The following is a 17,144-nucleotide window of genomic DNA, read 5'->3' on the forward strand; positions in this document are numbered from 1 at the left end:
TAAAAGGGGAAAGGAAAAAAAAAAAACCCACAAACAATAAACCCAAGTGATGCACAATACGATTGCTCACCACTCACCGACCGATACCCAGCCTGACCCGAGCAGCAATCGGTAACTCTCTCCAGTTTCTATACTGGGCATGATGTGCTGTGGTATGGAATACCCCTTTGGCTAGTTTGGGTCAGGTGTCCTGTCTCTGCTTCCTCCCGGCTTCTTGTGCCCCTCCTCACTGGCAGAGGATGAGAGACTGAAAAGTCCTTGATCAGAGTAAACATTACTTAGCAACAACTAAAAATATCAGTGTGTTATCAGCACTGTTCCCAGACTGAAGCCAAAACACAGCACTGCACCAGCTACTAGGAAGGAAAAAAAAAACCCTAACTGTTACAGCTGAAACCAAGACAAGAAATAAACTGGAAGCTTGTCGCTGTGAATATAGTAGCTAACCAGATGGTGAGATTTAACTTTATGTTGTCCTGAAATTTACTTTTCATGTGTACTTTCAGCAATTCCATACGGAAATGTACAGACACCAGTCACACACCAAGAAATAACGAAACACAATATCTGAGGCAACACATTGCAGTCTTACCTGTCTCTCACTGACACGGAGAGGACCGAACACCATACACTGGATGAACTTAGCCACCAACATCAGAAAACAGCAGGCAGTGTTCACTAGTACCTGGAAAGAAAGCGAGCAGTCAGCGACAAATACTTTTGCTCTATTTAGAAGGAAAGGGAGAGAAGGAGAATGAACGAGTCTAATAAAACCTGCTATTGTTCACAGAACAGTATTGGTTGTCTTTTTTTTGAGAGGGCTGAAATTTAAGCCTGGCTGATTCCAAGACACATACAGTAGCTAATAAGTCACTTAACTTTCTTTTCTAGAAATACTGACATGGTCATTTTGATACACCGGTATAGCCAACGAACTAACCTACCTCTTCACGATAAATTGTTTTATACAGATCAGCAAATTTTAGCACCAAGGAAAAATGGGGACAAAACTTACAGATCCCAGAGGTGCTCATTTTGTTTAACACAGGACAGATAAGAAAACTACAGTTTGAATCTGTTGCTACAGGAACCAGATTCAGACATTGTCTAGAAGGATTAGAAGCATTACCCCTCCTGTAACAACACTGCTTTAATCCTGCTTGGGAAACTGCTTTAAAGCAAAACAGCAAGGAACATAATATACAGGCCTGGGAAAACTGCTTCTCACATCTGACAAAGACACTTGTAATTAACTTTTGACCTATGCAGAATACTGAAAGGGGGGAGGGGGGGGATGAAGAAGCAGCCTCACCCTGTCATTTCTAAAGGACATACAGTAAACTTTTCCAGGGCTCTTAATTTAAGGTCCTGAGACAAAGTTTCAACAGGCTGAATGTGCTTGGTATATTCAAAACCCAGTGCCTCAGTCAAGCAAGCATGTTGTAAAGGAGATGTCCAACTAACACCACCTTTGAATGAGGCAAAGCTCAACAGCAGCAGCTCAGCTGGGTTTCTGATATCCCTTTGATGAGCCTTTATTTAAACTATGGAAATTAGTGAGCCAAGAATCATATACTGTTGCCAGGTTTAGGTTTAAATAGCTACACAAAATTATTTTATTTTCTTAAATGGTGAGAATGCTTCCTCTCACTGGCATGACTTTAAACGTTGTTTTAAAATTGAACACCCGGTGGTCTCCTCCACAGATCTCCAGCTGAGGGGACACGCAATGCTTGAGGCAGCACTCACCGGGCACCCACTGCCGAGAGCTTCACCCCAAACCCGCCTATGGCGAAGGGGAATGGGCACCAGCACCGGGCTGGACCTTCAGGGCGCTCAGCTCTAACGCAACCCCATCATTCGGCCACGGGAGGGAGGCGGTAGCGGCCCGGGGAGTGCAGGGGCGCATCCCGGACCAGAGCGGGCAGCCGGCCCGGCAGCACCCCCTCCGCGCCCCGCTGAGTCCCCTCGTTATACCGGGCGCAACTTCCGAACAAGAATAACGAGACGTCCCGCCCGCCCGCCGTGCTGAGGAGCCGGCAGAGGCCTCTCTGCAGGCCACGGGGCCCACAGTGCCGCCCGGGCCCGCAGGCCCCACCGCCACCCGCCCGTCCCGAGCTCACCCAGATGCAGAGGCTGTCCGACAGCAAGTAGTAGACTACATCCAGGGCCCGCGGCCCGCCGCGGCGCAAGGGCTCGGCCGATTTAATGCCCGCAGCCCCGCCGGGGGCCTGGCTGAGAGCGCGGTAGGCGCTGAGGCCAGTGCCCAGCAGGGCCACGGCGCTAAGCGCCGTATAGGTGCGGAGACTAGGCCAGGGGAAGCGCTCCAGGAACAAAAGCGGCATCGCAGAGCCCTCGCCGCCGCCCAGCCGCGCTGCCTCGGCTCCTGCGGCCTAATGCCGTGTCCCACCCCACCGCCACCCCTCCCCGCGGCCGGGGAAGGGAACGGACCCGAACCCCCCGGCCCAGCACGCCACAACCACCCCGTCACAGACAAGGCCTAGCACGCTGAGTCACGGCCGGGGTGGTGCTTCCCCGGGACCCGGCCCCGCCCCTGGGGCGGCCTCCACACGACCAGCCGGGGCGAGGAGGGGGGAAGAGAACAGATCTCCCTCGATATCCATAAAACCTGGAGGCAGGGAGTGGAGGCTGCGCTTGCAGCGCTCCTGTACAGGCCGCGTGGAACTAATTGTGGTTTCTCAAACTAGCACACAAGGGAAGATGAGGGGGGAGCTGTGTCCTGGGTTCAGCTGTAGCAGTCATTTTTCTCCTTCCTAGTAGCTGGTGCAGTGCTGTGTTTTTGACTTTAGCCTGAGAACAACGCTGATGGCAACAACTAAAAACATCGGCATGTTAAGTAATGTTTACTCCGATCAAGGACTTTTAGTCCCATGCTCTGCCAGTGAGGAGGGGCACAAGAAGCCGGGAGGAAGCAGGGACACAACACCTGACCCAAACTGGCCAAAGGGATATTCCATACAATGGCAAGTCATGCCCAGTATATAAACTGGGGGGAGTTGCCCAGAAGGCCCAGATCACTGCTCAGGTTGGGCTGGGTATCAGTTGGCAGGTGGTGAGCAATTCTATCCTCTCCCCTTGTTATTTCCCTTATCATTATTATTATTGGTGGTAGCAGTAGTAGTTTTGTATGGTACCTTAGTTACTGGGCTGCTCTTATCTCAACCTGTGGGATTTACATTCTTTCGATTCTCCTCCCCATCCCTCTGGGGGGGGGGGGAAGGCAGGGAGTGAGCAAGCGGCTGTGTGGTTCTGAGTTACTGGCTGGGCTTAAACCATGACAGGCTGTTAAATGCCAGGCCTTGAAAGCAGTGCTGTGCAGCTTGTTCTCATAGCATCTGACTTCCAAACCTCCACCTTCCCTTCCTCCCTGCTCCATGCAAAAGCTGTTGTGTTCTACACTCCCCCACTAGCTTTATTTTCCCCATGTGGCAGCAGCCTAAGAAACCATATATTCTGCTAACCATACATCTAGGTTGGATGTTCCATCCATAAGACTGAAGTGAACAGTCCCACCACTACATTTTCCAGTATTTTTTTCCAGTATCAATCCTGTACTGCACAGCTTCAATTTGGCTGAAGCACCAAGCTCTTGCAATTGTTCTGTACATGGCTTATCAGCATTACCAGCAACAGAACCAAGCCCCATGGCAAGTTTCAATTCTCTTGGCAGCACGTGCTCTCCAACAATGCCTCTGTAAAAGAGGACAGCATACAAGCAACAGTGCATCTTCTGACCTGAGGCAGAATTTGGAAACAAGTCTTTAAAAGAGTTATTAAGCAAAACCGTGGAAGGCTGGAGGCATTAGGAAGCGACACATCCAACTGGAATTGATATTTAGCCAAGCACAGTAAAAAAAACAAAACTATAAAGGTTGGTATTTGCAACCTGAGACTGAAATGTTGAGAAATAGCAGAGGTCTGGGCATCTCTTCCAGGATGACACAGCACACTGGTCTGACAGCTCGGCATAATGTGGAGCCACTTGCATATGGTATCAGCAAAACATTTCAACATCACCCAAATTCTGTTTGTAGCTATAGAAAAATAAATAAAATTAATTTCACTCCCAGTATTTTAACTGGATCTCAGGCCAGTTCAACAGTTTGTTGGGTTGTTATTTTCTTAAGGAGGCACAGCAGGAGAAGATACATGTTTCATCTCCTCTAAGCCCTGTACAAGCAATAATGCTTCTAGATCAGTTCTGGCAAGCTTTGAACAAAGGCTACACCTGCCTTTAAATACTCATACTCCCTCAAAACAGCAATTCTGTTCTCTAAGCTAAAACTCAAAATTATATTGCACCTACTTTTACTGTTTAATTTCTCCCTCAGACTAATTCCCTGCTCAGGGATGCAGATCAGCACATCTGAATAGTCCCTGAATGTTTAGGTCCTCCTCTTGTTTACAAGATCTTCTGCACACCTGAAGTAGTAAAGTTTAAAATATGTACTTAAAATTAGGAGAAAACTAAAGCAAAAAAGAAAGAAAGAAAACTACAAACCGAAGGCAATCTTAACCATTTTGTTTAATGTTGTACCAAAAAAAAAAAAAAAAAAAATTACAATGAAAAGTGATTAAAACACTGATAACACATTGCCATCCCATTACTTAAACAGTTGTGATTCACTTCTCTATTCACACCATGGAAAGTTTAGTAGCCTTCAGGGAAAGAATGACATAAAAAACCCTGTGTTTTTTTCTCTACATTTTAAAGCTGTGCTCACAGAGACGGCTGCTTCTCTCAGACTCTTCAGGTATACAGGACCTCAGTTGTAAATAAAGTTGAACCTAAAATTAAAAGGATGTGAAAAATTCCTCACTAAGTGATATTTTGGAATGAATAAGCAAACATTTCATTTCTGTGCTTGATAAGCCTCCATCTGACAGAACAAAAGTGTGTTTTTTAATAAGACAGTTTTATGGTAGAGCAGGAAGCATAATTTTTAACAGCCAATCCTACGTTAGCATTGCCATTAAGGTTGCCCAAGAACTAATTAATATTTCAACTCTTAACAGAGCTTTATAGACATGAAAATACCAGTGAGAGTTACATTCCCCCATCATCAGCAACTGTTTTGCCATGTTTTGGCTGCCAGGGCCAACCTTCTATACTCCAGGGGTGACATATGGACATACCCAACAGCAGAGCTAATTCTTCTCAACTAAGTTCCCCAACAATAAGCATTCCCACCATGAGAGCAAGCATCCATCTCAGCTTCCAGATGTCCATCCCTTGGGATGGGTCTGGTACCACACTGGCAGCTGGCTGCAGAATAGCCTCCATAGCTACAACTGCCAAAATTGGGGCTATATAGAGAAAACCCCCATTCTGCTAACAGACTGTCTTCATTAAAGTAGGTGGATGGCAGAACTGCTTCCCCAAGTAACAGCTGACAGGCTGTGGGATGCCTGGAGCTCCTGAACATTTGCTGAAGTAACAGAAACTAGTGAGACTAGTGAGCTCTGGAGACCCAAGGTGCAAGCCATGTTCAGGTAAGAAAGCCAGAGAGCGTGTACTTTGGGAAAAGGAAGGAAAAAAAATACAGCTGTCCTTACAGATACTTGTGATATAAAGATGTTGTCTATAAAAACCCACCACATTTAACCAGCATGAAGCTGTGATAACATGCACACCTGAGGGCTTCAAACACACATCTTGGCTTTTACTCTCACGCTGTCCCTAATGCATACAAGGAGCTGTTCCTTAGCCTATGCACAGCTTCATCCTCACCATCTTTCACATTTTCCCTTGCTACAACCTGCTAGATAGGACTTTGATGCCAGCAAGTTGTGATCAGTGCCTCTAAATTGTCCATTACACCTTGTCTGAGGTACATTCTAAGCTGCAACCTTTTTCAAGTCAGTTTCTGTGGTGTCCCACAGCAAATGCGTTCCCAAGAACCCAAATACAAATAAATCATAATATACCTGCTCAAAAGTTGAGGAAGGCTGGAAATAATGGGTCCATATCCTGGTGCATTGTCATAGAGCTCAAACAACGGTGCGGCAACCAACTTGTAATTTTTGGGGACTGCAAACAAAGCTAAAACCAAATAAAAGTTGATTAATGAGAAAAACCGCCACACATTCAGCCAAGAGATCACCACCCCCTTCCCTCCCCACCTCAAAACAAGGTCACTACCTATAGCACTACAGCAGGTTTATTCCTTTTCTAGTTAAATATGGGGTTCGCATGCTGTATCTACAGCAGGAATGAGAATTTACTAGGAACTCATGTTCCAAAGATCACCCACCTTCAAAACTGATACCAGCATTGAACTGTTTTAGTGATTAACTGTGAAAAACTGCAAGCATATGAACACAAACTTGCCACTGCCTTTCCTTGTGTGACATGCAAGCATTTAGACATTGTTAAAAATACAATCCTTTGCTGCAAACAAACACTCACCTTTTTCTTGAAGCTGGACCAAGAAAAGCTTTTTGTGTTCTTTTGGTTTTGTAATATGAGCTGGGATATAGGGATACTGAAAGAAAATCGACAAAAATTGGTTGTGCAGAGCTTTGAAAATACTGTGCAATGTTAAGTGCTACTTTACAAATTACCAAGCACTGTGCAAGCTTTCAACGTGTCATACATTGTTCTTTCATGGCATCAAATAACAAAAAACACTTTTATAAGAAAGTACTTGGAAGGGAATGCTGTTGCTGTCACAGCTATTGACAGGATCTAAAGAGGCACCATTACTCATGAGCAGTTAAAACAACCCAGCAAGACAGAAACGTGTAACAGCAAACTGAGCAAGTATTTTCAATATTAAAGCATTTAGAAATAGTGCAATGAGACTAATTTATTCTCAGGGCATTTGTTCCATACACAGCATTGTGGCTACAATGGGAATTTACATGGCATGCAAAGGAGATTTAACAGGTAAAAACCAAAAAAACTAATTGCTCATGCAGTGGGAACTCAAAAAGCCCAACTGGTAAGTTGAAGGCTTTTGGAAGCACAATCAATACTTGGCTGAAGATGATGAAAGTCAATGTGAGTACTCACCTGTGGAGGTTCAAAGTTCGGTCTCCACCAGTTACCAATGCAGTCATCAATCACCCAGTCTTGCTGAACACCATCCTGACGACCCAGTATCTACCAAAAATCCAGTTACAGTCAAAACTCTAACTACCCCCAGTCAAATTTTTTTTAGAAAAAAACATACTGGAAGCATGAAGATTTGCTGGAATAAGGATCCGATGTCATTTGAAACTGCTCTGGAACAGCTTTTAACAGAATTTGAGAGTATTTTTGTATAAAGTGACATTTTTTAGTAAAAGCTTCAATGACAACGACACTTTAGAGAGTATTTCAAATTCCATGCTATGTTCGCCAACCGTGTCCTGGGCTGCACCCCCAGCAGTGTGACAAGCAGGTCTAGGGAGGGGATTCTGCCCCTCTATGCTGCTCTCGTGAGACCTCACTGGGAGTACTGTGTGCAGTTCTGGTGTTCCTAGCATAACAAGGACATGGAGCTGTTGGAGCAAGTCCAGAGGAGGGCCACGAGGATGATCTGGGGGTTGGAGCACCTCCCGTATGAAGACAGGCTGAGAAAGTTGGGGCTGTTCAGCCTGGAGAAGAGAAGCTGCGTGGAGACCTCGTAGCAGCCTTCCAGTATCTGAAGGGGGCCTACGAGGATGCTGGAGAGGGACTCTTCATCAAGGACTGTAGCAATAGGACAAGGGGTAATGAGTTCAAACTTAAACAGGAGAGATTTAGGTTAGATATATGGAAGAAATCCTTTACTGTGCAAATGGTGAGGCACTGGAATAGGCTGCCCAAATAAGTTGTGAATGCTTCATCCCTGGCAGTGTTCAAGGCCAGGTTGGATGGGGCCTTGAGCAACCCGGTCTAGTGGAAGGTGTCCCTGCCTATGGTAGGGGGTTGGAATTGGATGATCTTAAAGTCCTTTCCAACCCAAACCATTCTAGTATTCTAGGATTCATCTGAACAGAGCCCCATCAGGCCAACAGGAAGAATGAAACGCATTGTTACACTACCAGACAGAATTAACTGAGGCTACTTTGAGAGCACAGAAGGTTAATTGGTGCCTTGGGAAAGCTATCTCAAAGGCAAGTCCTCATCAGTTGTGCTCCACAACATATTTTACTGCTCATCTGCACGCTTGTTTGCCTGAAGCCAGCCAAAAAGCGAAGCTGCAAACAAAGATGGGACTTGAGCAGGTGGGAGGTCAGCCATCAGACCACTCTGTGATGCTTGGAATGCAGATAAATGCAAACTCATTGCTTTATTTGTTAGCTACCTGTGAGCATCACAAAAGCATCAAAGTAACAGAAGCGGAAAGAAGACAAATGCTTTGGACTCTAAAATAATCCAACATTCTGGAATAGCAACATAATGAAAGAAAACAGACCTCTGTCATTAAGCGTTTGAGCCCTTCTACCTCATCTTCTCCTGGATTGAGTTCACCACCAGGTCTGTCAAAATAAATAAGGATGAAAGCTAAAGTTACGGTTTATCACATTTACCGACTTTCACAGGTAAGACTGGATGTGCTTCCAGGCAGGGAGTTACAAATTCACTCAAGGCCCCTTAAGTCAGAAGTTCCAAATCCAACTTTGCTGAATTTGAAGACAGTAGGATAACTTTCACCAAAGCCCTGACTAAAATGGCCACTGTATGGCCCCTAAAAAGTAACTATAAAATGCTTCATCTTCAGCAAGACAAAGTGTAACAATATACACAACAACTGTGACACTTAAAGGTAAAGTTTTAACAATAACATGTAAGCACCAGAAGTTGAAGAAAGAGTTGTAAATACTGACTGTATTTGTTCTTATCTCAGAAACAGCACTCCCTGATGCACACAGGAAGTGGAAAATAAAAGTCTGGTGGGGAACCACCCTGCATTTGATGCAAGGTTAATGAAGAAAAAAAAAAAAAAAGAAAAACCCAAACCAAAACCCTAAAAACACATTTTCATCGTTATAGAGTTTTGCAAAACTTTAGTCTAGCCTATTTTGTCCACAAACATCCCCCAAATCAAGATGTTAAGAAAGAATCTGGATATAAAATTACATGCCACATGCACATGCACAAAATTGAGAACAAACAATATAAATGTTAAAAATATCAAAGCAAAAGCACAAGCAGGAAAACACCACCATCACTACAACCATACGATCTAAACAGTAACATTTTACTCTGGCAGTGATAACTGAGATGAACTGAAGCCATTTTCTCACATTTAGACACCAACCTTTCTTGCTGTCCCCAGCTCCCCCAGTAGTTTGTAAACAGCTATCATTCTGCATTTACTGGGGTTTGTTTCTTCAGCCCCACGTTACCATTTTTGCAGCCATAGCATAAGCATATTTAAGCATAGCAGCTTTCACAATGTCAGTACAACACAGGATTTTACCATAGTAACACACCATAACTAAGATTTCTGGTTGGTTCCAAATGACATCACCCCACTCATGAGCAGAGTCACACAAATACACTTTAGATGAAAACCCCATTGTTAAAGAAAGTTTTTCCAGACTATATCTCTGCAAGAAATGAATCACATTTAAAACATCTGTCAGTCAGCCACACTTTAACCTCTAGCCTCCATGTTTAGTGGTCTGTAATAATAAAGTTAAAACTAAAAGTTACATTCAAGAAACAGACACTTACAGCTTGAAAAAAGTTGTCCCCAGCTGCAGTAACAGCACGTGGGGCAGCCTGTGCTCATGGACAATCAGAACCCCTTCCACCGTCCGTCTCATGCCAATCTTGTCAAACTCTTCCCTCATGCGCTGAAACCGAGCTGCCACGGAGCTGTCCTTCTCATACAGGGGTTCCTTTGTACCAAATGTGTAATTTGTCAGTGGATACCTGCAAGGAGGGAAAAAGAGTTACTGCATGACAAGAAATCTAAATTTAAATCACTGTGACACAACATCTCCCCTGAGGCAGAACCTCCTGTGCTCGATGGAATGAACAGCGCTGGGTGAGTTCTTGTTTGTGACTTACGGGGCCGCTACCACAGGAAGATCTGCACCATGGTACATGAAAGCACAGAACATCCTGCTGATGGACATGCTAGTGTGGTGCTGATTCAGAAGGAAAGAAGCCCAGGAGAACCAGCAGCAACTATTAGTCAACAGCCACCGTCTTCGATCTCCACACTGCAGAGAAAAGGCAGCTGAGGCTCTGAGAGGAGCTGGGAAAGGGACAGGAGAGAAAAGCTCTGCTGGGAAGGAAGCAAGCTGCACAGGACAGCAAGTTGGGTTGGGGTTTTTTCTGCAGAAGTAATGAAGAGCTTGAGGACTAAACTGTTAGAAGTGGGGTTGTTTTGAAGTGGGAAATCAGACATCTGGATCACAGAAGAGGACAAATGCTGAGTCTCTACGTGCAGGGCCAGGGGTAAGATCAAGAGTTTGAGCAGATCACTCTGCTGGGCTTCTGCATTCTCTCCTGACAGTACAGCGGAAAGTTGAGTGATTTCTCCAGGGAAGAGGGACTGAAAAGAGCCAGTAAACAAAGGAAAAGTTAGGCAAGAGATTGGTCAGTCCTAGAGAGCACAGAGGGCAACAGGAGAATGTTATTGTACACAAAAATCCAAGTAACACAGAGATCTGGTAGCATGAGGCCTGAAGGGAAGACAGGATCATCCAGCTAAGTCAGAAAGAGAGAGGAAACGGGGTTCTGGGCAGAGCAGTTATCACCATGCTTTTATCAACTTGTGGCATACAGCAACTGAATTAACAGAATAAATGACCAATTTCATGGGGAATGTTTTCCTTGAGATGCATCTTGTGGCGTATTCTTTCCCCAATACTTAATCATGTTAAAGTTAAGTAGCATACACTTCCCCTCCTCCAAATTTCCCTAATGTCTTAGTGGCAAAATCACAAGCCAGCTGCAGCTGTTAGAGCCCTTTCTCACACACACAAATGGCTTCCTAAACAGAGATTCATCCACTAGCAAGTCCCCCACTTTCACTTATAGCTTAGAACCATTTACATTTCTTTTTCCATTAATTCACAGTTTTAGATACACAAACAGCTTTATTAATTAAAAATCTATGCTAATCCATGCTCCAAAGTGGGTACATTAGTCTGCACATCAAAACCCTTAGCCTATACTTAAAAATAAGTGACACTGATAACGCAGCTTCTTGCTGAGTCTTTTCTTTAGAAACACTATAAAAACATTGAGTCTCTGATGTTCATATTTGAACTTCAAGACTCTAACTGTGAATAAAGTCAGCTATACAAAAAAAATGAGTCTGCAATTAATAGCTAAAATCAAACGGTGACTTACAGTTAACATTTGCTGATTCTGCAACTGGAGAGATGTAGTTCACAAAGAACACATCCATCAGAACTTACTGAGGAAGATAACGTGTGTGGCTTCTCATATCGTGCAAATAGTTATTAGCAAATAGCCTGTATCTAGGACAGAAGTTTTATTTGGTAGGAACCGCTCTGAATTTAAATGCCAGCCGCAGCCACTGGGCAAACACCGGCTGTGCCTAACCCCGTCCTACCGCCCGTACGGAGCTAGCCCAAACCCCACCGGGCCGAGCCCACTCCCCCGAGCCCCGCGGGCGGTTGGTGCTCGAGTTCCCCGCGCAGAAACGCTGTGGGCTGCAGTGCTCGGGGCCTGCACTGCCCGGGCCAGGCACTGTTTCTGTTGCTAATCGCTCCGCACTCCCCCGGTCGCTGCCCGCCCCAGCATCAGCCACAGGCGCCGCGCCGCTTTCCCCTCAGCCCCCTGAGGACCAGGGTCCCCCCGGGCGGCCCTTGCACGGCGGGCGCTGAGCAGAAACCTCCCAGTGGCAGGAGCGGAGAAGAGCTGGCTAACAGAACAGGACGGGCGCGGGGAGGCCCGAGTGGCACTCACAGGTTGATGGTCCTCTCCAGCGTGAGCAGCTTCGTCTGCTGGATGTACTTGTTCCCGAACTGGTTCACCCCGCGGGGCCAACCAGTCTGCGAACGGTTGGGCGGCACCACGGACATGGCAGCGGGAGCGATCGGTACTCAGAGGCGATCGCCGTCAGCCTCCAGTCAAGCCGCGCTCCCTTTCGCACGCCGCCACATCGGAACTTCCGCCGCGACCATAGAAAGGAGCCGCCCTGCTTTCGTGCGGTGCGGTTAGGTCAGCGGGCAGCGCGAGGGTTGCTAGGAGTCGCGGTGCAGGGTCAGGGCTGCGACCATGGGCGCCAAGCGGGGCACTGGGGAAGAAGTGCAGGAAACGGGAGATGTGCGCCGAGCTCAGTGACGTGGCACTGTGGGAGCGGGCGGCGGAGGCCTGGGCCCGCGAGGAGCCGCTCCGACACGGTACAGTTTGACCCGACACCACCCGCCCTGACCTTTGTCTCCTCTCCTCACTGGTGGCGCTTCCCCTGCTGCAGAGGCGGTGGCGGTGGAGCCAGCTCCCTTCCGGCACGGCGTCATCCTCGACTTCCTGGCGGGCACGGCCTTCGTGGAGGCGCTGCGCGACGAACTGCTGGGCCTCGGCTTCCATGGGCGACGCAACGAACTTCTCTTGCTGTGGCAGGTGGGCCCCGGGCCGCGCCGGGACGAGCTGGGCAGCGCTAACCCCTATCCTTTCTTTTCCAATAGGCCGCCGCATTCCGAGGAGCTGGGGGAAGGGCGGAGCCGCAACGTCGCGGCGCTGAGGTAAAGCGTCGGCTCGGGGCCTTGCCGGCTCCGGATGGGGAATTAAAGACTTGCAGACTGGTTTGGGTTGGAAGGGACCTTAAAGCTCATTCAGTTCCAACTCCCTGCCATGGGCAGGGACACCTTCCACTAGACTAGGTTGCTCCAAGTCCTGTCCAACCTGGCCTTGAACACAGGGACAACCAGGGAGGGGCAGGGGATGAATTAAAACTGCCTGTACCTTCAGGGTGGGCTAATCTGCCAATTGCAGTGTGGTCCCATAGAAGTTAATCTTGCAAATCTTGGGCTGGTGATGCTGACGAGTGAAAATGCAGTTCTTGGAAGAGGTGTGGTTTTTTTTCTTGTATCCTTGTGGGACAAAGCTGGGAAGCAGTCATTAGAATGAATCATGTGTGTACTGGAAAGATGCTACAGCAGCAAAACGTGTGTAATTGCGGATGTCTTGCTGTGCCATGATGATGAGTTGGAAGGTCGGAGAATTGCTTTCATCCTGTACCACCCTGGGAGAAAAGGGACGGGGGAACGTTGGACCTGTACAGCACAGATGGTAAGAGCCCCGAGCTCTGCTGCAGGTGGCTGAAAAAAATGAAGCTTGTGCGCCCCTTGCAGCAACTCTCCTCAAAGAGTAGAAGGGAGAGAAAGAGTTTCTCCTTTGTCCAGAGAAGATGATGGGTAGGTAAAATTTGTACCTTAGGGATGGGCTGTAGCGGGCTTTGCATGCAATGCTAATGGGAGACAGCAGACAAAGAAATGTCCTTTTTTTCCATTGGCAAGAGCCAAGAGCGGAGGCAGGATGGAAGTGATGCCAGTAACTGTACTTGGAAAGCTAAACTGATGATGATAACTTCCCTTTCCAGCAGCAGAATTCCACTGATTGCTCACCAAGCCCTTGCTCTCAGCTCCATCTCTTAAACCCAGGTGTCTCACCAGTCACAATGTCATGAAGTCAGAGAGAAACAGCAGTTTCTAGGAAGTTCCCGTTCATATCTTAACCAGAGTGTGTTTTCTTCCTCCTCAGAACACTTTGAACCCCAGCAAACTGTCAAGTCATTGGTACCTTCATGGAACACGCTGGTTTTCTTTCAAGTGTCTCCAGTCTCCTTCCACCAGGCAAGGAGATGTCTCTTGTTCATTTTCTGATTCTCATTGTTGTGGTTATAAACTGTTTGTTATGACAATCCTGATGGGGAGGGAGAAGGGAAAGGGAGAAGTGTGGGTAGAGCAGATAGTCATGGAAAGTACTTTGTGTTAAAGGCAGGGCTTCTTAAGAGGAACTGTAAGGAGGACAAGAGAACCACGCAGCTGCTCGCTCACTCCCCCCTTTTTTCCTCCCCCCGCTCATGGAGGGATGGGGAGGAGAATAAAAAGAATGTAAATGCCATGGGTTGAGATAAGAGCAGTCCAGTAACTAAGGTATAATACAAAACCACTACTGCTACCACCAATGATAATAATGATAAGGGAAATAACAAGGGGAGAGGATACAATTGCTCACCACCAGCTGACCGATACCCAGCCCGCTGCGAGCAGCCATCTGGGCCTTCTAAGTAATTCCCCCAGTTTATATACTGGAAATGACATGCTGTGGTATGGAATACCCCTTTGGCCAGTTTGGGTCAGGTGTCCTGTCTCTGCTTCCTCCCGGCTTCCCCTCCTCCCTGGCAAAGCATGAGACTGAGAAAGTCCTTGATTGGAATAAACATTACTTAGAAGGAAGTAAAACCATCGGTGTGTCATGAGCGTTGTTCCCAGACTAAAATCAAAAACACAGCACTGTGCCATCTACTAAGAAGGAGAAAAAAGACTGCTACAGCTGAACCCAGGACAGTATCCACCCCTTATTCCATACCATTCACGTCAGGCTCAGATCCCACATTTTTCAATATACCATCGCTTTTGTCTCATATATATACAGACACATATATATATATACACACTCACGCACACACACACACAGAGAGAGATGTCATTCCTTAGCCCATGGACCAATCCCTATAAAGTTGCTGAATTCATCCAGTCCATGATATCAGGCTCCATCTCCTGAAACAGTCTTGGAGGGCAGGAGAGACAGGGTGTAGTGTTGGATCATTGTCTGCTGATGAGACCACCAAACTCATCTGGTCACTGCTGAGCTTGTCTGGTTTCATCAAAGTTCATTCTTTGATGGGGTAATGATCAGAGGGAAGTCAGGGTCAGCTGGTGGTGTCCTGAGGACAGTTCTGCTGCTGCTGGCTTCTCTCATGATTTTATTTTCTGCTGATGATCATGATAGCACATATCTTCTCTTCAAAGCCCAGACTGGTGGAGAGGGGCATCTAGCTAGTGGGCTATAAAAGTGTTATATAGCACGCAACAGCATATAATTGAGCTCATTGGCTGTTTTCCCCCCAAAATTAAATCCCCTTGAGGTACACATCAGACTTCCCCATCTTCCCACATTACCCACCAAGTATATCCGGGTCCTTGAGCAAAAGCAATCCCACAACTGGGTTTGCCTTTACCTGAAGCAGGAATAACCCAGACTGCCTTCCCCTGCAAATTCTTTATGTGCACCACAGGAACTTTATCCCCCTCTACAGGACGTAAAAGTTCTGATTGGGCTGGGCCAGCCCTGTTGGCAGATCCCCTAGTGTTGACCAACCAGGTGGCTTTTGGTAAATGTGTATCCCAGTGTTTGAAAGTCCCACCACCCATTGCTCTCAGTGTACTTTTTAACAGCCCATTGTACTGTTCAATTTTCCCAGAGGCTGGTGCATGGTAGGGGATGTGATATACCCACTCAATGCCATGCTCTTTGGACCAAGTGTCTATGAGGTTGTTCCGGAAATGAGTCCCATTGTCTGACTCAATTCTCTCTGGGGTGCCGTGTCGCCACAGGACTTGTTTCTCAAGGCCCAGGATAGTGTTCCAGGCAGGGGCGTGGGGCATAGCGTATGTTTCCAGCCATCCGGTGGCTTCTTCTACGATGGTAAGCACATGGCGCTTGCCTTGGCGGGTCGGTGGGAGTGTGATAGAGTCAATCTGCCAGGCCTCCCCATACATGTACTTCAGCCATGGTCCTCCATACCAGAGAGGCTTTAACTGTTTGGCTTGCTTAATTGCAGCACGTTTCACGTTCATGAATAACCTGGGCAATAGCGTCCATCGTTAAGTCCACCCCTCTATCACAAGCCCATCTATATGTTGCATCTCTGCCTTGATGGCCTGAGGTGTCATGGGCCCACAGGACTAAAAATAATTCACTCTTATGTTGCCAATCTAAGTCCATCTGAGCCACTTCAATCTTAGCAGCTTTATCCACCTGTTGGTTGTTCTGGTGTTCCTCAGTGGCCCGACTCTTGGGTACATGAGCATCTACGTGGCATACCTTCACCACCAGGTTCTGCACCTGGGTAGCAATATCTTGCCACAATGCAGCAGCCCAGATGGGTTTACTTCTGTGTTGCCAGTTGCTCTGCTTCCATTGCTGCAACCACCCCCACAGGGCATTTGCCACCATCCATGAGTCAGTATAGAGATCAAGTACTGGCCATTTTTCTCCTTCAGCAATGTCCAAGGCCAGCTGGATGGCTTTCACCTCTGCAAACTGACTCTATTCACCCTCTCCTTCAGCAATTTCTGCAACTTGTCCTAGGGGACTCCACACAGCTGCCTTCCATCTCCAATGCTTTCCCACAGTACAGCAGGACCCATCAGTAAACAAGGCATATTGCTTTTCACTCTCTGACAGTTCATTATATGGTGGGGGCTCTTCATCATGCATCACCTCCTCTTCTGGTGACATCCCAAAATCTTTGCCCTCTGGCCAGTCCATGATGACTTCTAGAATTCCTGGACGACTGGGATTTCCTATTCGAGCTCATTGTGTAATTAGTGTGGCCCACTTACTCCATGTAGCATCAGTTGCATGATGTGTAGAGGAGACCCTGCCTTTGAACATCCAGCCCAGCACAGGCAACCGGGGTGCCAGGAGGAGCTGTGCTTCAGTTCCAATCACTTCTGAGGCAGCTCAAACCCCTTCATAGGCTGCCAGTATCTCTTTTTCAGTGGGAGTATAGCTGGCCTCGGATCCTCTGTATCCCAAACTCTAAAAGCCCAGGGGTCAACCTTGACTCTCCCCTGGAGCTTTCTGCCAGAGGCTCCAGGTAGGACCATTCTCCCTGGCTGTGATGTAAAGCACATTTTTGACATCTGGCCCGGCCCAGACTGGTCCAAGGGCTACTGCATGAACTATTTCTCATTTAATTTGTTCAAAGGTTTGTTGTTTTTGTTAAACCGGTCTAACACTGTGGAATTGGTCCGTGGTGGACCACCCCGATCATCTAGAATGAGTGTGTATGGCACAGGGCCGGCAAGGCCACTCCTCCTGGCGCAGACTGCCCCCCTGCATCAGGATGAGTCTGCACTTTCGACATATAAAAAGCCCGGGGTTCGAGAGAGATTGAGAAGGAGGCAGATCCAACTACCTTTTATGGTTCACT

General features: G+C 47.1%; 2 protein-coding genes across 2 annotated transcripts in view; both read right to left on the bottom strand.

The window, feature by feature from the left end:
• Window positions 1-2,345, bottom strand: part of LOC115618943 (E3 ubiquitin-protein ligase AMFR-like) — a 68,120-nt gene extending 65,775 nt beyond the window's left edge. The window contains exons 1-2 of the mRNA XM_030510917.1: window positions 2,124-2,345; window positions 593-685 (exon numbers count right to left, since the gene is read on the bottom strand). Coding sequence (XP_030366777.1) covers window positions 593-685; window positions 2,124-2,345 — 315 coding nt within the window. The remainder of the gene's footprint in view (window positions 1-592; window positions 686-2,123) is intronic.
• Window positions 2,346-4,529: 2,184 nt separating this feature from the next.
• LOC115618942 (cleavage and polyadenylation specificity factor subunit 5-like) lies at window positions 4,530-12,063 on the bottom strand. The gene is made up of 7 exons (XM_030510916.1): window positions 11,885-12,063; window positions 9,671-9,871; window positions 8,406-8,469; window positions 7,037-7,126; window positions 6,431-6,506; window positions 5,950-6,064; window positions 4,530-4,809 (listed from the first exon to the last, which is right to left on the bottom strand). The coding sequence occupies exons 1-7, from the start codon at window positions 11,998-12,000 to the stop codon at window positions 4,788-4,790; spliced, it is 684 nt and encodes a 227-aa protein (XP_030366776.1). The 5' UTR covers window positions 12,001-12,063; the 3' UTR covers window positions 4,530-4,787.
• Between the last annotated feature and the right edge of the window lie 5,081 nt (window positions 12,064-17,144).

Source organism: Strigops habroptila, chromosome W (assembly GCF_004027225.2).
Source record: "Strigops habroptila isolate Jane chromosome W, bStrHab1.2.pri, whole genome shotgun sequence".
Taxonomy (NCBI): Eukaryota; Metazoa; Chordata; class Aves; order Psittaciformes; family Psittacidae; genus Strigops; species Strigops habroptila.